General features: G+C 47.2%; 1 protein-coding gene across 1 annotated transcript in view; it reads left to right on the top strand.

Moving 5' to 3' along the window:
• Positions 1-21982, top strand: part of LOC124593961 — a 151936-nt gene that overhangs the window by 71951 nt on the left and 58003 nt on the right. The window contains exon 5 of the mRNA XM_047132309.1: positions 20463-20553. Within this exon, the coding sequence (XP_046988265.1) occupies positions 20463-20553 (91 nt within the window). The remainder of the gene's footprint in view (positions 1-20462; positions 20554-21982) is intronic.

Genomic DNA, 21982 nt, shown 5'->3' with positions numbered 1-21982 from the left:
ATCTTGTGGAACAGCGGCGGTTTTGTGTACTACGAATTGTTTTATCGTCAACAACTGAGACGTCTTGCTGACCCAGTCCAAGAAAACGACCAGGAAGACAGCTTGAAGTAATGCTATCCCACGATAACACCCACCCCCCCATTCTGCTAGACTGACGGAAAACACTATACAGGAGTTGTGTTGGGAAGTCCTTCCGTACCCACCTTATTCACCTGATTTGCGCTCTCAGATTTTCAGCTTTTCCACCGTCTATCGAACAACCTTCAAGGAATTTCCATTCCAGATGAAAATACGCTTCGAACATGGCTCTTCGAATTCTTCGCCTCAAAACCATGTGATATCTGCAGGCGCGCAATCGAAAAGTTAGCGTAGCGTTGGCAGACTGTTGTAGATAGTGAAGATAATACATTATTGATTGCTAAAGTCTCCGTTATGTGTTGTCTTTGTTAAACGTATGGAAATACGCTACGAACTCATGCATCACCCGCCATACAAAAATGACCAAAAGGAAAATACGTTATACACTCCTGGAAATTGAAATAAGAACACCGTGAATTCATTGTCCCAGGAAGGGGAAACTTTATTGACACATTCCTGGGGTCAGATACATCACATGATCACACTGACAGAACCACAGGCACATAGACACAGGCAACAGAGCATGCACAATGTCGGCACTAGTACAGTGTATATCCACCTTTCGCAGCAATGCAGGCTGCTATTCTCCCATGGAGACGATCGTAGAGATGCTGGATGTAGTCCTGTGGAACGGCTTGCCATGCCATTTCCACCTGGCGCCTCAGTTGGACCAGCGTTCGTGCTGGACGTGCAGACCGCGTGAGACGACGCTTCATCCAGTCCCAAACATGCTCAATGGGTGACAGATCCGGAGATCTTGCTGGCCAGGGTAGTTGACTTACACCTTCTAGAGCACGTTGGGTGGCACGGGATACATGCGGACGTGCATTGTCCTGTTGGAACAGCAAGTTCCCTTGCCGGTCTAGGAATGGTAGAACGATGGGTTCGATGGCGGTTTGGATGTACCGTGCACTATTCAGTGTCCCCTCGACGATCACCAGTGGTGTACGGCCAGTGTAGGAGATCGCTCCCCACACCATGATGCCGGGTGTTGGCCCTGTGTGCCTCGGTCGTATGCAGTCCTGATTGTGGCGCTCACCTGCACGGCGCCAAACACGCATACGACCATCATTGGCACCAAGGCAGAAGCGACTCTCATCGCTGAAGACGACACGTCTCCATTCGTCCCTCCATTCACGCCTGTCGCGACACCACTGGAGGCGGGCTGCACGATGTTGGGGCGTGAGCGGAAGACGGCCTAACGGTGTGCGGGACCGTAGCCCAGCTTCATGGAGACGGTTGCGAATGGTCCTCGCCGATACCCCAGGAGCAACAGTGTCCCTAATTTGCTGGGAAGTGGCGGTGCGGTCCCCTACGGCACTGCGTAGGATCCTACGGTCTTGGCGTGCATCCGTGCGTCGCTGCGGTCCGGTCCCAGGTCGACGGGCACGTGCACCTTCCGCCGACCACTGGCGACAACATCGATGTACTGTGGAGACCTCACGCCCCACGTGTTGAGCAATTCGGCGGTACGTCCACCCGGCCTCCCGCATGCCCACTATACGCCCTCGCTCAAAGTCCGTCAACTGCACATACGGTTCACGTCCACGCTGTCGCGGCATGCTACCAGTGGTAAAGACTGCGATGGAGCTCCGTATGCCACGGCAAACTGGCTGACACTGACGGCGGCGGTGCACAAATGCTGCGCAGCTAGCGCCATTCGACGGCCAACACCGCGGTTCCTGGTGTGTCCGCTGTGCCGTGCGTGTGATCATTGCTTGTACAGCCTTCTCGCAGTGTCCGGAGCAAGTATGGTGGGTCTGACACACCCATGTCAATGTGTTCTTTTTTCCATTTCCAGGAGTGTATAATGTCAGCATAGTCAGCCAATCTGAAAGAAATAAGAGACATAAGTTATCGATAACTGTCCAAAATTTATCCCAAATGTTCATGCCTAGTACCGCATTATTTTGAATCGGCTCTGTGACTTCATCCAGAGACGTCGCAGTGGATAAGATATCCTGATGAAGATGAATTCCCGCAATCACATGAGACGAATGCACGTTTCATCTACAAGATGACAGGAAATTCCTTCTCATATAGTTTCCCCGTACCAGTTCGGCCTCGACATTAATGACGTCACTATAAGGCGGAGATAAATCCTAAACTGCTGGTATTCTGAAATGTTCGCCTACCACGTTGAAATATTGTAGATTTGCTTACTAGAAAAGAGGCTAAACTATTAAAAAAAAAAAGTTGTGATGCCAGCGGGTAGCTGCCAGTCTACAGGAACAAAGAAGTATTCGAAATTCGTTTGTCCCGTGGGTAGTGTGACAGAGGAGACAATGAGGGAGGGGTGCACTCAGCAGGCTGCCCTGTGCCGCTCGGTCCCCTGGTTAATTCCATTTTTTCCCCGGGCGGCGCAGCCTTAACACGGCGCTGCCGTGATTGGCTAATGCGGCCCGCCGTGCCAGGGGGAGGGGTAGGGGGAGGTGGAGCGGGTGCTCGCGTGAAAGCGCGGCTCTTCACTGCAAACCGAATTATTGCCACACCTGCTATTATGACCCTGTCGATACCGGCCAACCTTCTCATTTTTGCGAGCGCCGCCGCTACTATAGCGCGTGGTCTCCGTTGCACGTCAGTGTAACGTAAAGAGATGACGCGTGACAGTGCTCCAGATCAGAGTATTGGTCGGTTTATGGAGCGTGTTGTCCTACTCATAGTAGTACCCCAGCCCCAACGATACAATTCGCGTGACAATTCGTTACGGCATAAGTGCCTCGTAGCTGTCCTCCAGCATCCACCGGACTCGGGTCTGCCTTCTGAACACTACTTCTTATTCTTTTATGTTTCTCTCGTGCCGCAAGAGATTCCCGACGCACACGTTTCTAGCCATCGATAGACGTGCTCCTGTTGATACCAAAAGATGTCTTCACTACCAGGTTCCACAAGCTTGATAAAGTTTGACCCAAATGGGTTATGGCCATGGAGTGTATGTTTCATGAATGAAGACATTTTGTTCGAATCTGAAATGTTCTTGGTCTCACGACACGAAGAATTCTGTCAGAAACTACTGTGTAGACAAACCGCCACAGAACATGTATTATTTGGTTTATTACTCGTACTAGTTCCAGTCTACAGTGGAGAGCATCTTCGCATCTGCAGATATTCATCGCCGTCGTGGCAGCAAGTTAAGAGTTCTGAGCTGCGCTCAGCACGATTGTCAGAAGATGTTTACATTAATTTTGGTACTACGTGACCATGTAATCCGGTCCGACAGAGTTTACCATTGGTGTGTGCTGCGTCAGACGGTTAATGAACTCTCATCAGTGGCCGTGCGGTTCTAGGCGCTTCAGTTTGGAACCGCGTGACCGCTACGGTTGCAGGTTCTAATCCTGCCTCGGGCATGGATGTGCGTGATGTCCTTAGGCTAGTTAGGTTTAAGTAGTTCTAAGTTCTAGGGGACTGATGACCACAGATGGTAAGTCCCATAGTGCTCAGAGCCATTTGAACCATTTGAAAAAGTATCCCAATGTTGGACTGATGGGACTACGAAGAAAACATCGACGGTCGTCGAGGTTCTGGTGGATCTGTCCTGATCACATGAAGGAAGAAATGCTATATTGTGCACCAAGAACATCGGAACCCTTCAGATCTTTACTTGCCATCCGGGCACAAGTAGTGGACACACTACAACAGACGGTCCCATCTCGCGGCATTGATCTGAGTTGGGCTATTCCTATCCGATGAATATGCTGCAATTAACACCACAAGACAGACCTTTGAAGTGGTGCTGCACTTAGGAATTATTCGCCGCATGATTTTCAGAAATTAATCTCGGTTCTGAACTACCAAGTATGACGGCCATCGTCTGCGAGTAAGGCGACACGCGGCTAGAGGACATATTCTTCCAATGTTTTGGTGAGGAACACCTAACGTCATGGTATGGATGGCCATCGCGTATGACTTCACGTAATCTCTGGTATTGATTCAGGAAGTACATCACAGATATGCTTCATCCTTACACATGTCATGTGTATCGTGACACACTATCCTGATACCATCTTTCAACAGGACAACTCTCGTTCTCACGACACGTTTGTCTATGAACTGCCTCTGTGATGTTGATGTACCATCTTAACCAGCAAAAGACTCAAGTCTGCCCCCAACAGAACTTGTACAGGACTAGCTCGTGTGTGAACTTTATCCTAGTGTCAATATCTAGGATATCGAGGACCAGTTACAGCAGCTGTACTTCAGTTTACTTCAAGAAAGTACACAACCGCTGTATGACACCCTTCACAGTCAGGTCAGTACGTGCGTTCAGGCCCAACGATGTGTAACATCTTAGTGGCGAAGAACCAGCGGAGTTCCCCAACTGTCAGTTTCAGTGTCTGTGTAAATATACAGGGTTTATCAAAAAGAACCATCCGATTTTTTAAAAAAATCGTAACTTTTATGTTGTTTGAGATAGGTGCGAGAACAACGTACTGTTGGAAAGAGGTGACTCTCGAGTTTGGAATCGGGACAACAGAAAACGTTTTGTGTTCTACGTTTTGCGCCATGCGGGTCAGTAATTGTTCAGCGTGACTTTCGTGCTAGGTATGGTGTGGATTCTCCTACAGCACAGAGCATAAACGATGGCATGAACAATTCCGAGAAACAGGTTGTTTGTGTGAAAGCAAATCGCTGGGCCGTCCCCGAGTTTCTGACACAGACGTCGAACGCCTCCCCCAGTTCCACAAGGACTCCATAGAAATCAGTTTGCCGTGCAGTTCGACAGCTCAGCATGCCCCCGATGTCCGTCTGGCGTGTGTTGCATCGCCGTTTTCACATGAAACCATACGAAGTTCAGCTACTGCAAGCTCTTCGTGAAGGTGACATACAGCAACGCGTGGAGTTCCGTAATTTCGTTCTTGGCAAGATGGAGGATGACAGTTTTCTTCCGCGCTTAGTATTTAGTGACGAGGCAACATTCCATTTAAACGGAAATGTGAACCGTCGTAATGTGAGAACGTAGGGTACGGAACAACCACATGATTGCACAACATGAGAAGGATTCTCCAAAATTTAAAGTGTTTTGTGCAGTTTCACGGGAAAAGGTGTGTGGTCCATTTTCCTTTGCCGAGAGCACTGTTGCAGGAAGCACATATCTCGATACGCTTGAGAACTTCCTTTTTCCCACAGTTGGCGACTGATTCGAACGACTTCACTTACGAACAGGATGGGGCGCCGCCGCACTGGCATCTGGAAGTGCGGTAATTTTAAATCAGAGGATTGCTGAACGATGGATCGTTCGCACTGGACCAAATGATTAAGCCTTACGTTACTGGCCTCCACCGTCACCGGACCTGACTGTATGTGATTATTTCTTGTGGGGGTTTATAAAAGACCGTTTGTTTATGTGCCTCCGTTACCAACAACAATGAATGAACTAAAACATCACATAACAGCAGCTGTGGAAGCTGTAACTCAAGACATGCTCACTGCAGTGCTGGAACAATTTGAATACCGCATTGACATACGCCGTGCATGGCATATTGAACACCTTTAAGAAGGTATGGAAAAATAACTTTTCGAGTTTGCGATTCATCAAAAAACAGAATTCATTGTTTATGTTTATTAGTTTCAGAAACATAGACGTGCCACATCGACTTATTCTTTTTGATACTTTCTGTATTTTAGAACTCGTAACGAAACCGCAATGCGCTGAGTGTGATTTCACCTCCACGTCTCCGTCGAGGTGCTTAACGTTGTTTTTGGCGTTGCGTGTGTAAGATATTGGAGAGATGTCCCCATCCTTTACTCTGCGATATTTGTCGGGGACAGAGATGGGGGCCCAGCAGTGCAGTAACCGGATGCTGCACGGGAGGGCAGCCGGTGCTCAGGTGACGCGTAGGGTACGGAAGGGAAGGGAAGGGACGGCTAGGCTAGGGTAGGGAAGGCGGTGGCGCGGCGCTTCATTGGGGATGCAGATTGCAGCGGCCCTTTGAGCCCGCATTGTTAGAGCAGCTGTCCACGTGACGCTGGACCGGCCGCGGCCGGCTACCGGGAGTGTAACGATCCGCCGCCGCCGCTGCTCCCGGGGAATGCAGCGGCCGGTCGATTCTAAGGCCGCGGCCGGCGGCTCTCCCTGCGTAATGACCGCCTCTCCCGATACGTGCGGGGCTTCCTTTCTTTGTCCACTGCGAGGTCTGCAGGGGGCGGGTATTAGCTCGATTGCACACCAGTAGGGAATGAATTGGTCGTGGCAGTCGCTAGGGAAGCAGTATGAAATCTGTATGGGGCTAACGTGCGGAGATTTAAATACGGAGAGTTTCCACCGCGAGCTCGATATCTTATCTGCTGCGACCCACAGTTGGATTGAAATTTGCTTATTTAGTCCACTAGAGCGTGGAGTGTGAACGGTTCGATTGCCACCGAAGCCGAGATACGGAGCGACCAAGAAATATATAAATAAAATAAAATGCACTATTTTCTTTACTCGAGAAATATTAGCAACTATTTCCAACCAAGAACTTTCGGCCTCGTTTTGTCTCCAGCACTCTCGACGCTCCGTAAAATTTCCCCTTCCAAACCATTCGGCTAGGGCAGCGTTGCTAGCGGCAGACATGACACGAAACGCGATATCTTACGCCGCAGGAACCCACCATGTTACTGATTTCTGTCATTTACATTTGAGCTTTGTTTGGTTTCCATAAATAGCGTTACTCAGATGACGAAGGCTTTCGTTCCACATCCTTCCCAATCCGAACGTCCCCATTGACTACGTCGTTGACGGGACGTTGTATCCCAGTCGCGCTTTACGACGCTAAATTTTGTTAATTTTGGACTTTCTCCTTGCAAACGTGACTATTTTACCGCCTCGGCGCCCCACGATATGTTTGGTGAGGTCATACTCATTTGTCAGCCAGAGGACGCTGAATTGTGGTGAGCCATCAGCCCCTTTCCCTCGTTGGTTAACGGCACCGCAACTTGTCTTGTTACGTGGTAGTTGTAAGTGACGTCTCTAAAATGTGCCTCTTCAGTATTTATGTCTTCGTAACAGAAAATGAATGTTCCACGATACTTCCATATCTTCTCAGTCAGTGCTCGCTATCGCATTTGATTGTATGTCATGTCATCAAGCCGGCCGCGGTGGTCTAGCGGTTCTGGCGCTGCAGTCCGGAACCGCGGGACTGCTACGGTCGCAGGTTCGAATCCTGCCTCGGGCATGGGTGTGTGTGATGTCCTTAGGTTAGTTAGGTTTAATTAGTTCTAAGTTCTAGGGGACTTATGACCTAAGATGTTGAGTCCCATAGTGCTCAGAGCCATTTGAACCATTTTTTTCATGTCATCAAAATCAGCAAGTACGGTTTTTAAGATACTTGTATACGATGCGCAAGTTACACAGTATCGACTGTCCGAGGTGGCAAGTTCTCCATTTCATTCGTTCGTTTAACGCCGTGCGGCCGCCGAAAGCGTAAAGAAAGCACTCGAAGTTACTGTAAAAATAGTTGTTCCGTCACTTTGCGACGCCCGTCACCGGATCGACACTTATTAAAATATTTTTACGGCGCTGCTTCCTAGATCTACCTCTGACGCGTGCTGGTTTGCTAAACCTCTTTCGGGAGTCGAGTTTAAGTACTTTTGCGATAGAATCCGGGCTGTTTGCCCACGCAGATTCCGTCGCAGTCAGCCTCTTCGTTTAGTTTGTTTTATAAACTAGATATAACTTGCAGAATGTATTTTTTTACTTTGTAGCAACGTGTGCCCTGTTTTAAGATTTCCTAGCATATTTCCGGACGGCAGTGTAACCCAGAACTTGGTTGTCAGTTCTAATGTCCAATGAGCACGACTCGCCGTTAATTCTCCAGCACCCTAACTTTACAGAAGCTCTCCTGCATTCTTCGCAGGATTTGCACTCCTGGAAGAAATAATATATGGGTAGGGAAGAAAGGATATCGCGAGAGAGTGGCTTAAACACACTCCACTATCTCGCTTGCATAGGTGTCAGCTGTTTTCTGCTGTCCAGCCGAGACAAATGCGGCAAATGGGCGTGATGGCACCAATTTCTTGGAGGTATCTGAAGGAGTGAAAGTTTCCTGTTGTGACAGAAGCCTAACATGACTAGTGGCAGTTAACTGTCGTATTGACTGCATGCCTAATAATAAGAAGGAATGAAGGACACTACAGCATAAATTTTGGCAGAACTTGGGTTGTGTTCCTCTCCGCCCAACCGAGAAGTGTGACGTAGTCAAAATGCCATGTGGCACTGAGCTCCAGAAATCCGAAAACGCCGCAGAATTCCGGTTCTAAATTGCAGGTCCTCTTCCGTAGTCTGCCACATTCAGCCGCAGATAATTAGATTTTCCAAGTACGACACAGCGCCGCCTCCTTTACAAAACCGCGCTGTCGACAGGTAGAAAGGGCTGCAAAATAAGGATGAGCCCTTCAACGTGCCATTATTTCCGAGCTGCGTAGCGGCAACTGGCAAACAAAAAGAATCGCAGAGTAGTTAGTCCAGGGCGAAGGTACTGGGCGGTGGTCTTTTGCAGATTAACTGCTGACGCCGCGGTACAGCCCAAATGTGCCGAGTCCATTCTGCATCCCCAACCCTTCCATCCTTTTCTTGTCCCTTTCTTTCTCTTTTTTTCTCTCCCTTTTTTTTACGAAAAACGAGAATCGCGCGCGTCTCAATGGGTGACCTCGATTTACGTCCGCCGCGCGGAGGCGCATTCTCTTTTAAGGCCGCTTCGCCAGGACATTATTACTCGGCAGCAGGCGGGGCAGCCTCGCGGACGCGTGCCGACACTACAGGCGGCTGCTGCTGCGGCGGCGTTTGATTACATTTCTTTTTCTGCGCCGTCCGCGCGCCTGCACGGTAATTAAAATGAGGCGGGATGCGACGGCGACGGCCGCTCGAGGAGCCGAGGTGCGGCGGCGGCGACAACTGGAGTCCTTTCAGGCGCGCTGCTCCTTTTTAATTCCCCGCGCAGCTAGCAGGCGGCGGGCGGCTGTGAATGGCCGCGGCCGGTATTTTTAGCCGGCTCCGCGAGGGGCTCTGATTAGTTGGCCGCGCCGGTGTGAATGTGCCCCCGCCGCCGCCTGCGCCTTTCTCTGCCCAGCTGCCCGAGCGAGCGAGGGAGCTGTCGCGCTGGACTCGCATTCGGGAGGACGGAGGTTCAGATACTCGCGCGGCCGTCCAAATCTGTGTTTTCCCATATTTTCCCAAACAGAACTTGTGCTCCGCATTAAACCCCTTTCGTGAAACATTTTGCCAACATCCAGAGCCTCCAGTCAAGTAGACGACATTTACTTCCGTTGAGCCCCATGACAACACTGTCACGATTCTGAAGAATGCTGTCGACTGAACGTGTGGAAGCACGGTGAACAAGGCACGGTACTGAAAGACAAACCAAGTTGTTCTACATATATACCCATCGGAGTCAAGAAGCGGAAAATAAACGTTTTCCTAGTGCGCCATAATAAAAAAAATCAACATTTTGCTGAAAGATCGCTTTCAACAAACGTCTGCTACAACAGTGTCCAGTTCTACAGTTAGCTGCTCCATTGCAAGTCGTACCTCACGACCTTAAACCCTCATCTCCCTTAATTCCTTCTTCTGAAGTAAATACCGTGTTATACTCAGTAATTGGAACTTTGTTGATGATATCTGTTCGCAGCAATACACTTCCATAGAATTTTGCATGCAGACTACTTGTACAATGTGCCTTTTCAGAAAAACTGCCCTTCTAAGCCTCAGTGCCGATAGTTACATCTTTCTCCGGATTACAATAAAGTTCTCCTTGTCCGTCGGTGGCTGATTTCACACCTTATTTTGTCATACGTTTAGGCTTCTCATCGTACCACGCCTGCCCTGCGCTCCGCCGACTATGGAAGTATAGGGTGTCCTAAGACGAATGGCCAGTAGTCGGGAATATGACAAGAACGAACATTCGAAGCAAAAAACTTCATATTAGCGTAAGCCCTGTGGCGAATGGTTTCCGAGATAGAGCACCTTTAATCAATATTCTTATTTATAGTGTTGTTCAGTACAATGTCAGATATACAATGTGTAACAGTTAGTAAACATTATAACATGCTTTCTACAAAGTATCAGTTGAAAATTAAGCATTTTTAACACTTTCACTCTTAAGCATTATCGTATACATCTTATTGCAGCTGTTTTACCGTTCACAATAAATGTCCGAAAATGCCATCGTCAACTTCAATAAATTTGTTCACTCTTGGGAGAACATTGTTGCCTCTGCACGTTCCCTAATAAGGGCAGCGGCGTTCATGATGCGACCAAGCAATTCATCTCGCGTATTCACCTTTCATTAGCACACCTGTCCTCAAATTACCGCAGAAACAAAAGTCTAATGGTATAAGGCCTGGCGATCTTGGTGGCGAGTTAATTCTACTGCCTAGACCAATCCAGCAGTTAGGGTAAGTGCGGTTGAGATGTTCACTTACACGTCTGTTAAAATCTGGAGGGCCTTCGTCGTGCTCTTAAGTACAATGCTTTCTGCATGACCAAAGGAACGTCCTCAAGGTGTTCAACAAACGATTTTTCCAAAAACTCAAGTGATGTTGACCCGTCATTCGCACCAAACATTGATTGAAAAACGAATTTTGAAAATGGTTTCTGCCGTAGCATGTGGATTTCCTACGACCATCGAAGATTGTTGGATGTGTAGTTGATTCCATTCCGTATAAATGTAGCTTCATCAGTGAATAGTATTACTGGAAGCGAACGACGATTGTTATTTAACCAGTAACAAAATTTCAAGTCCTGTGGCACTGTTGCCATTGTGAAGATTGTGGACACGCTGTATGTGAAATGGGTACAAGATTTCAGCATGTGTTCATGGGACGTTGATATCTGCTGAAAATCGTTGTGTACTAGTAGTACACTGCACCATTTCAACGATGTTTCGTTGTTCCTGTACAGCTTGCTAAACTACACATTCAGAAGTAACATGGGAACTTCCACTTTTTTTTTCTATCAGGAATTCGAGCTGTCGGAAAGGACCTGTGGTATTCTTTGACAACAACAGGGACAGTGCCATCATAGAAACTGTAAACATGTCACAGACAGCCAAGAATTCGCCACTTGAGCAGCGCTGTAGCGCGCGTGCCTTACGGGGACCACACCCTGCCTATCTAACCCATGTTAATTAAGGCAAGTATTTGACCTATTGCCGGCCAGAGTGGCCGAGCGGTTGTAGGCGCTACAGTCTGGAGCTGCGCGACCACCACGGTCGCAGGTTCGAATCCTGCCTCGGGCGTGGATGTGTGTGATGTCCTTAGGTTAGTGAGGTTTAATTAGTTCTAAGTTCTAGGGGACTGGTGACCTCAGAAGTTAAGTCCCATAGTGCTCAGAGCCATTTGAGCCATTTGACCTATTTCTGAAAAAAACTATTTAATGCAGGGCCTTAATATTTTTACTGTATGTTACACTATGCTAATAGTCAACTGTACTAAAATCTACTGTATCCATTTTATAGTTTTTAAGAAATACTTGTTTAAATTTATTAACAAAAAATATTAAGTTTTTTCTGCAGAAAATATTTTTTTGTGAACTTCCTAATGGGGGAATATTAATGAGTGTAGTACCAGAGGTGGCTTTTTATGTTATGCAGAGTCTCTGAAAATTTCATTCATTTATAATAGTTTCTGATATAATGGGGCATATGTACTGAAAATTTTAGTTTGCAGGAAATTGACTTTAAAGAAAAAACTTTTGGAATTTGTTAGTTACAGTTAATTAAAACTGTCCTGCTGCATATGATGGCCCTTCTTTGGCCTCTAGCAGCTCTTCCAGCTTATTTTTCACCTATCTGGATGTTTGTCTTGCTTTCTTGGCCATATTAGATGCAGACCTGTCTGCATCGGCTATTATTTTATCGCATTGTTGCAGCCCAGTGATCATATTTTCACCAGGATTAATTCCCAGCTTTTTCAGTACCCAGCACTTCCCAATATTACCACAATTGAATGTAATAACAGCATCATGAACTCCTAGTTTCATTGTATGCATGCCTACAAATACAGTTTTAGGAAGGCGGTTCCAAATTATGCTGTTGAAACATTCATTTTGGTTCTGTGTCTGCCCATCCAGACATTTCCTTAGAAGGTCAGGGTGAGCCAAGTCTCTGAAAATAGGTGTAATTGCTGTAATAACAGGAGCAGGAAGAGAATGCTGGTGAGAATAAGGTTCTCATGTTGCCTGAGCCCTATTGTATTTGCACCACGAATTTTCTCCTGCTGGACACAATCCATGACATGGCTTATCATCAGTAGAGGTCTTATGGAAGAATATGGCCCAAACATCTCTCTTCATTGCCTCCAGATTTTTTTAATTTCTCCTAATTGCCTGCCCATAGTATACCAGCAAGTTTTCTATTTCAGTTAAACAGGGTAACACTGTTGACGCCACGATTCTGCCGAACTGAGGAATCTCTTGCCGACCGAAAAATGCCGCATCGCAGTATCAGATGAAATGTCGCGTTGTACCGAGTACTTCCGAGAAGTACCGAACGAAGCACGTACGCAGCCCACATCTCGTGCTCTCGTGCAGTTTGGCATGCCGTTGCTGACCGTGACATACACCATATCTGCATAGGCCATTCATTATTAGCGTATGTATGTGGCACTTAGCGAGCGCATATAGAAACACTGTTAACTGGTACTTCTCTCTGACACGCTCAGTCGCACTACTTCGCTCACAACACATCATGGAGATCTGCACATTCAGCGGGCTAGTTTAGTGGTAGAAAGACCTTCCGAACAAAAGAGGTCGAAAGTAGCGAGGTAGATTGGGCTGGAATAAAAAGTCAGAAAGGTGGGTAACACATATGTGCACGTCAGTAGCCCCAGAATTAAATGTACACTAAATGTGTCTTATGTCCATATGGTGTTACTTGCTTGAAATGAGTGTTTATGTATATCCCTGAATATTGTCCATTCCTTCTGGGACACCCTATATAAGAGACTAAATAGTGATAGAAAATCAGAACAGAACAGTCTGAACAGACTATTGCACAGGTTGGTCAGAGCATCCTGTATAAAAGAATAAATAAAGGAATGGTTGAACAGTGAAAGAAAATTAGGTCTGAAGAAACTGTTGGACAGGTTGGTGAGATAAGTTTTGAAGCAGTTTGATAGGAAAGGCTAGAGAAGACAGTAATTAGAAAGTGGGCAAGCTGTATTGAGAGTAGTGGGTGTAGAACTGCAGCAGATTTCCAGACACGAAGATGTTTGTGCAGTTAGAAAGAAAAGAGGAACAGAGTCAAATTTTTGGGAAACTAAAGTTCCTTGGAAGATTGAAACTTCCTGTATTGCATAAATAGCTGGGTACTACCTTTAGAAAGACACTAACGTCTCAAATACGAGCTGTTCAGAAACAAGAGTCGAGTCTTTCGTGCTGTTTTGCGGCATCGTAAAACAGTTTTCTGGTGAATGCACAATACTTCTTTCATAGAGCAGGGCAGAAATGAACGTGGTTTCTTTCGTTTACCGGATCGGGTCTGCCTCTGTGGAGCAGTTTACACGTAGCGAACAAGTGACTTAACTTTCCGCCGGCCGCTGTGACCGAGCAGTTCTAGGCGCTTCAGTCTGGAACCGCGCGACCGCTACGGTCGCAGGTTCGAATCCTGCCTCGGGTATGGATGTGTGTGATGTCCTTAGGTTAGTTAGGTTTAAGTAGTTCTAAGTCTATGGGACTGATGACCTCAGATGTTAAGTCCCATAGTGCTCAGAGCCAGTTAACTTTCCTTCTTCCGCACATGAGTGCTGCTCAAGCATACACAACGGATATGTATGAAAAGAAAGCGTGCCGCTAGCGCTTGTATGGTGGACGAATAATATTTGAGAAACAGAGACAAGAAGGGGAAGGGGTGTTACGGTAGCACCGATTTGCTGCCAAATTCAGCTTTTCCGATTGACCATTACTGTGGCGTCCACAAATTTACGCCAGTGACGCGCCCCTAACTTGTCGAGTTGACTACAGTTTAGTGCTTGGGACGCCTCACCAGTACGTTCATTTCACGGCGTGTAACTGGAGCTAAGTACATTGCAGCCGTACTTCTGGAGCTGTGTGTTCTCACGACTTCATGTTGCTGCGTTCTCTCTCTTTGTGCTCCGCAGTTGCACGTCGGCCACTTGTCGTTGCCAGCGCGGGGCGCCAGTCTTTTGGTGGAAGTCGGCGGGTTTAAAATATTCGTCAGTGTGCGAGAGGGCGGCCAGCCGCCGAGTGATTAGGAGCGGGCGGAGACGGGCTCGTTAAGCCGGAAGAATGCCGGCTCAGCTGGCCTATCGATCAGCCATTGTCACCGCGGCGAACGACCGCGGCCACGTGACCGTCACATTATTATACGGCGCGGCGCATTGAGTGCCTCGCGGGGGACACACTTGAGGCCTTGCAGCCGGCAGCAGGCGCTGCCCCCCTGTGCGTGCGCGCGTGCGTGCTCGTGTGTGTGTGCGTGTGCGTGCGTGCGGCGGCGGCGGCGGCGGTCGCTGCGGCCGCATTAATAATCCAGGCGGCGCGCCTCCTAATGATGCGGTGGACTCGTGTTTGTTCTGCAACTGTGTGGCTGGCCGCTGGCGCTGTGTGCGGCCTCCGCCCTGCCGCCGCACCGTCACAGACACGCGCTGCGCGCCGGGGACAAGGCAGCGCCAGCGCCGCTCTGTGCCCTCGCCGCATTTCCCAGAGTGTTGGCGGCTGACATGCACATCGCTGCGCTGTGTTGCGCCGTTGTGTTCCAGATGGGACTGGTTTCCAAGCACTTTCGTTCGAGGAGTTTTAATCGCAGTGAATGGTGGCGTTTCACGCTAAACCCCAGTTTCACCGTCCTGTCTTACAGACACGTTTGACTTCACATATTCGTATTTAATCTGGAAACTATAAGTTTTTGTTGGAACTGCGAATTATCTACACCGTGACCAGTTACTAGATTTCAGCACAATTAATCGCGACGCGTTTTAGGACATTTTGATTGACCATCGGGTGACACTGTTGGGGAAACTATCACTCGGCGTTGGAGTAACGCATTATTCGCAAAGCGCCATAATTATGAACATTAAGATCTAGTGACTTGCTGCGAAGTCTATCCTTATTTGTAGTTTTACTCGTGCGATGAGCAGCCCGATCGTGTGGAAAAGTTATATCTGACGACTCCGAGCTGACTTTCAACAGTATTATGTTGTGTAGGTACTCCAGTCAGTCTTGCTACTTAGTTCCTTATCCCATTATCACAAGCAGGACATTGTAGTAAGTCATCGATTTTCTACAGTTACTCATTTGATACATCGTTTGATGCAAGGAAAAGAAACTGTCCAAGCTGTTTCCAGAAAAGCACCCCTGCGACGCTTTGATGTATTCACATACTACACTGATTTTTGTGCACGTTGCTCGTATCGCTCCCCCGACTTAGTTATTGGAAGTCCGTAGTAGCAGTCGTCACAAAATACGGCTTGCTTTATTCTTATGCCTTGTTTTCTCCACCTCCACTTCATCACGTAGCAGAGCCAATAAAAAAGGATGATTTCAGCAGAATAATCTATCTTGAAGCAGACAGTTTAACGTGATGTTTCGATCTCAGTTCCTAATACCTTCTCGTTTACCCTCTGTGCATGTGTAGGAGTGCTAATAATGTGATTCCACAGTAGGCTCGGTTTCTTTGTTACTGAACCATGAAGCTCCCATTTGTAGCGCCGATCGATTGCATTCGTCGTTAGATCTACAATAATTAAATGCGTCTCTATTCTCAAAAGTTCCTAAGATAAGCTCTTACATGTGTCCGCGGTTTTACCGCTAATTTTCGTAAGTAATCCTGTAACACATATGAACTTATAATTCATTGTTTGATTCCGTTGTCCGTTTATGGCTGGTTGGTTGATTTCGGGTTGGGGACCAAACAGCGAGATCATCGGTCCCGTCGGATTAGGGAAGGATGGGGAAGGAAATCGGCCGTGCCCTTTCAAAGGAACCATCCCGGGATTTGCCTGAAGCGATTTGGGGAAATCACGGAAAACATTAACCAGGATGGCCGGACGCTGGTTTGAACCGTCGTCCTTCCGGATGCGTTTCCAGTGTGCTAACCACTGCGCCACCTCGCTCAATAGCTCATGTATAAGTTGCGTGTCTCACATAACGGCACTCAGGCGGTTTTGGATGCAACATGGAATATAAACGTTATATCTGTGCATTGGTTCTACGTTATGCTAATCTTTTCTTTCGTGGTGAGAGGCTTTGTGTGTCTGTCCAGTCTCGCTAAGGAAAATGATATAGTTGAGATTTTGAACGTTTGATATAGCAGAACAACCTATAGTTTTTTTAGCATGACCAGCACCCGTTCTCTCGAAAAAAGGGACTACTGTTGGATATCTGCTTAAAAACAATTTGTACACTTTTACCGCCCTTGTTACGGATAATTTCATTACATGCAGAAATGTTATATGATTTTTTTAATGTGAACTCCGATTACTGTGGAATAGTATTGAACAATATACGCTCATATATAGCCAGTACAATTGTCGGGATAATGATGTACTCTGCTAAAAACGTATTTTAAAGGTTCATTCGCGTTAACATAGAATTTCTAAACTTTACCCGATTTTTCAATCTCGTTTGGAGCCTCATTACGCGTGCAGTTAGTTACGGCGCAGCAAATGCATTTCATTTCCACACCGTGTGTATGTGTAGCGCCCGGCGCTTTACTGAAATGAAAAAACCGTCGCAGTGATTTTCCGCGATGTACACATGGGTTCGGGCATGCCTCTGGCGAGCAAATGGTCGAAAATGGCTCTGAGCACTATGGGACTTAACATCTATGGTCATCAGTCCCCTAGAACTTAGAACTACTTAAACCTAACTAACCTAAGGACATCACACAACACCCAGCCATTACGAGGCAGAGAAAATCCCCGACCCCGAAATTCCGCAAATGGTCGGTCAGTGGTGTTATGTCTGCAGCCACTACAGTTGACTGTCCCTTCCGTTCTGTTCCGTCTGCCGACGAAGTTCGGGTAATGAGGAGGGTGGGTGTGTCTTTGGCTGCATATGCGTGCTTTATTCAGAATGCGCCCTCTTCACCGGCAGAGCACTCCAGCCGGAATTCCCCGCTGTGAATCACCACGTGGCCCTGCCTCCCTTCCGCAGCCCCGCCCGGTTTCACGGTGATTAAATTTATATACTGGCAGGCGGCAGGGACGGCGTCCAAATGATCGCGTCTCAGACGTGAATACTCTCAAGCAAGAGCCGGCTGGCCGAAATAGGCTCTCCAGTATCGCGTACTTTTGTTACCGTGTATCAGCGGAAGAGTTTACTCTGTACCACCTCCTCTTCTCCTGCTGCCACGCAGAATGTTTTAATATATTCCTATTAATAATTTTGTTTCAGTACTTGCAATAATACCATTGTTCATGCCTTAATTACAGTGGGAACCTAGTGCAGCCTTTAAAAGCAAAGCCGTCCTCACCGTCAAGGTCAGTTTGAATATCGCAGTACTTATTAACCCTGAGTGCATAGGATGCCATGAGTTCTTCCCTTACTTTCGCCTGCGAGGCGGATATTCAAGCAGTACAGCGTGGCCTGGTTACGGGCCAGGACAAAGTTTGAACGACATGGCATAAAACGCCAAGCCTTATATTGGTTTCAACGTACGGATCATCACAATGTTCGCCTGAAGAGACGTAATAGCCTGCCTCACTGCATCTATCGCAGCGCTCCACTCTCTACAGCGAAGTAAAAAGTCGAAGTCATATGGCAGGCACAATACTTTGCGATGCCGGCTTGACAACACAGCGGAAGCCGTCAGTGCCAGGTTCCCACTGGTATATTACTGGCGGGAGCATTGCCATTAGCCAACTAATCTAAAAAACTCTGTAGAAGAACCACAAGAAAACATCTACATCGTGACTACCCCACCGCGATTTAAAATCGTATACACCCCCCCCCCCTCTTCCCCTAGTGTGTTTCCGGTCTCTCAGTAGTTACTGCGCCTCCTCACTCTGTTAACGTAACAATTCGTCATATTGCAAGATGGCTTTACAAAACATGGTGTGCAGAACAGTATAAATATTAGTTTGATTCTAGATGCAGATTAGGTCGAGCGATAATGTTGACTACAAAGTTATACCACCTTGCGATAGGAATTTCGTAGTCTGGGTTAGTTTGTTGCTTAACTCAACGGCTGTACAGTTTTTTATGATGAAGTGTAATGATCATTTCTGCATGTACGAATAGCATTTGGTGGCATACTGCGTTATGTCTCATTTCTGGGACTGCATTTGGACATTTCTTTGCCCCACTGTCTACGACAAGGTCGGTTCTGGGAGAAGTAAACCTTCGGCTTAGAACTGAGGACGAGGCTTTCCATAATCGTCCTAAATGGATGGTGTTCAGAGCCGACTGGGTTGATTTTAAAGGCAAGTACCTTTCACACTATGGCCGATGTTTCCAACAACTGTTCCAGGAAAAGTAATTAAAGTCCTGCCATAAGGCAGCACTGTAAGCAGAAGCAGGAAATGGCCAATGTGAATGCTTACGTTCTGTTCCTGATTCTCACTGGCTGAAAGGCCTACGTGTTAAATAATTTCATGGTGGGGTTTGGAGCTCGCGAAATCGAGCAGTCGGCCTGCAGCACTCGTGGAGTTGAGGTGGGATATCGTGAGCCCTCAAACGGATTTTGTGGTCTGAAGTGTTAACATTTCGGAAGTGTGGAGTTGGTGATCTTTCCTGACCAACGAAGTTACTTTTTGGGCCAGAAAACTTACAAACCTTTCGGAAGTGCGTTCCCTTGCGCGGGCGTGGAATTCTGTTTGGGCACTTTCTTGTTTTTCTCGGCGAGTTTTGCGAATTAGTGAGTGGGCTTGTTCGGTGAAAAGAGAGGCCGCAGAGCAGAGCGTGGTACCATTAGCTAGCTGGAGGCGGTGACGGAATTGGCTAGGTTTAATTCGTGCCAGTGAATTTCATTGTCTGTCTAACGGCTTCCAGAAAAAAAAGTTTTATTGTATTTCATGTAATTCTTGACCGAATTGAAATATTTAAAATGCTGTCATAACCTACTCATTAAAATGTGTAATCTCGTGTTAAACGCTTAACATAGTAAGACCAGTATTACAAAATGGCTCTGAGCACTATAGGACTTAACATCTGTGGTCATCAGTCCCCTAGAACTTAGAACTACTTAAACCTAACTAACCTAAGGACATCACACACATCCATGCCCAAGGCAGGATTCGAACCTGCGACCGTAGCAGTCGCGCGGTTCCGGACTGAGCGTCTAGAACCGCGAGACCACCGCGGCCGGCCCAGTATTACAGTTAGGAACTGAGTGCATCTCTCGATGCATCGTAACACAAGGCGTGCAAATTATCCAGACTATATTCATTCAATATTTGAGAATGAGAGCACTTCGTGACTGCGAACAAACTTTACACATAAATTCAGACTTTTACGAAACTTTCTCTCGCTGACGCACGTCCCCCCCCACCCCCTCCCCATCCCTCCAAAAAAACTGTTTTTACTGATTGCGTTCGCAACACATTTTGCTGATACTACTCACATATACCACTGAGTGAAACTGCAAAATTGTACGATGCGTAGTTCAGGAGACATGACGTCACAAACATTGAGAGGCGTGGAAAACTAGCGTTTGCTTAAAACGGAGCGCAAATTATGCAGTATAAATTCATCCAGAGTTTCATAATGAGAGCACTTTAAACATAATCGCAAGCCTTCTCTAAACTTTTCCTTGCTTACTTGCTTAGCGTCAAATATTCAACACATTAACTCATTTGCAAAGTAATCAGCCGTTTGTAGTGTTTTATACATGCCACTCCATTATTTAAAAGAACCAGGGGTGGCTGTAGGGGGGGGGGGAGGATATTGCTTCATACTGATTTGAGATATGTAGCAACGAGAGAATTTATCTGGGTCCGCCAATAAACATTTCCAATTAAATCCTTCGAACAGTACGGCCAGATATTTCGTTTCGCACGCCGCAGGTGATCAAGACTGAGTGGATTGTGGCCGCGGCCGCGAGGGTGATTTCGTGCGACGCTACGGGGACCCCGGGTTCTTCCGGAAATTGAAAGGCCCAGGCCCGCAAGTCCACACGCGTCGTTCAAATTTTTCGCTAGAACCACATCTCACGTTTGTAGAACGCTCGGACGTTGTTATTAAGACGTAGCACTGTAGTTGTTGTGTTTAAGAAAGATGGCAGACTGCGAGCAGCGAGAAGACTTCTCCTAGAGCTTTGCCTTGTTATGTACGTGTTCTGGAGTTTTCAGCTGCAGCAAATGTTGGGGACGCTTCGTAGCCGTGGCGGCGGCAGTGAGCGGCAGTTTGCTGATGGCTGATGCTGACCCAGCGCGTGTGCTGTGTTTTGTTGCAGGCCTGACGCGGCCGCCCATGTACCCGTTCTCCACCGGCCAGTACCCCTACCCCATGCTCAGCCCGGAAATGTCGCAGGTCGCAGCCTCATGGTGAGTAACAAAAGAGAACACTACGCCAAGACTCATGGAGAAATGCGAGATATTGTCCATAACAAAGTGAGAGAACCGAATAATATCCCCCTTTTTTTACGTATTACAAGTGTTCCCTTATATGTGTCGCCCTGCCCCCCCCCTCCTCTACTGATTCTGCAGATATCAAATCGACCGATAAACAAGTTCTTCCCACGTTCGGCGCAGTATGTCCTTATCAGTCTGTTCAAGAGCACTGTTGATGCGAGCCGACAGTTCTGGTAGGTTTTTTGGTTGGGGAGACGTAAACACTCAATCTTTCACATGACGTCAAACAAAGAATGTCGCTTGAGGTTAGATCGGCAGAGCGTGTAGGTCATGACATGACTTACTGATCATCAACCCCACGACGACCGATCCATCGGTTTTCAGTTCTCTATTTAAGAATTCACGAACATCATCGTGCAAGTGGGGTAGAAGCTCACACCATCGGTCTCCAGTTGTGGCATAAGTCAGTTTTCAATCGTGTCCAGATATACGTGTCCTGTAACAGTCTTTTCGTAGGAGAGAATGGGACACTAAACTTTAAACTGTCATATTGCGCAGAACATCTCAACTTTTGTTGAGTCTCGGAACATCTCAACTTTTGTTGAGTCTCGAATGTGCTGCACGATGTCGGAGGGATTCTCTTCTCTCAGATTTGCACATTGTGCCTTTACACTGGGCCATTGACAAAAAAATGTTACTTCATCACAGAAAATGAGTTTATCGCAAAACTCATCTCCTTTACACAAGCTGTTGCAACCGTGCCGAAAATTCAAAGCGTCTGACTCCATCACTGGGAGTCAGTGCTTGTAGCAATTGCAAGCAGTAATACCTCAGTTCGGTTGTGGTATGTTCAGCTCTCTGCTTGCTCTGTTCGTCAACTTCTGCTGGCTACGTGCGAAAGTCACCCGCAGCCGGTCAACCGTTTCTTCACTCACTGCAAGCCGACCCATTGATTTCCCCTTGCAGAGGCATGCTGAAGCTTTAAACTGCGCTTGCCATCGCCGAACGGAGTTGGCAGTTGGTGGATCATCGTTAAAATTCGTTCTAGACTATCGTCACACTATTACGGCAGACTGATGTAAATGCATTACAAGCACAACATACACTTTCTCAGCGCTTGCTGCCGCCATTCGAAGACAATCGTGCGACCAATATGTTCCCACCATCGTACTGTATATCTTGTGTAGGGGTCATGAGAACAACATGAGAGAGATTAGGGCAAATAAGGAGACGTACAGACAGTCACATTTTCCGGAAAGAAAATATGGAATATTGGTGCGATGCACATCCGTCGTGCTCTGTTCCGTGGCTCGCTTATTATGCAGGGTCTCAAGTAGTATATTTTTAGGTTTGTCAGTAAGTCCAAGTATGTGTGGCAGGAACAAGCCATTAATGCTTATTT

Source organism: Schistocerca americana, chromosome 2, assembly GCF_021461395.2.
Source record: "Schistocerca americana isolate TAMUIC-IGC-003095 chromosome 2, iqSchAmer2.1, whole genome shotgun sequence".
Taxonomy (NCBI): domain Eukaryota; kingdom Metazoa; phylum Arthropoda; class Insecta; order Orthoptera; family Acrididae; genus Schistocerca; species Schistocerca americana.
Note: the sequence above shows the minus strand (reverse complement) of the source record. Positions and strands in the feature narration are given on the sequence as shown.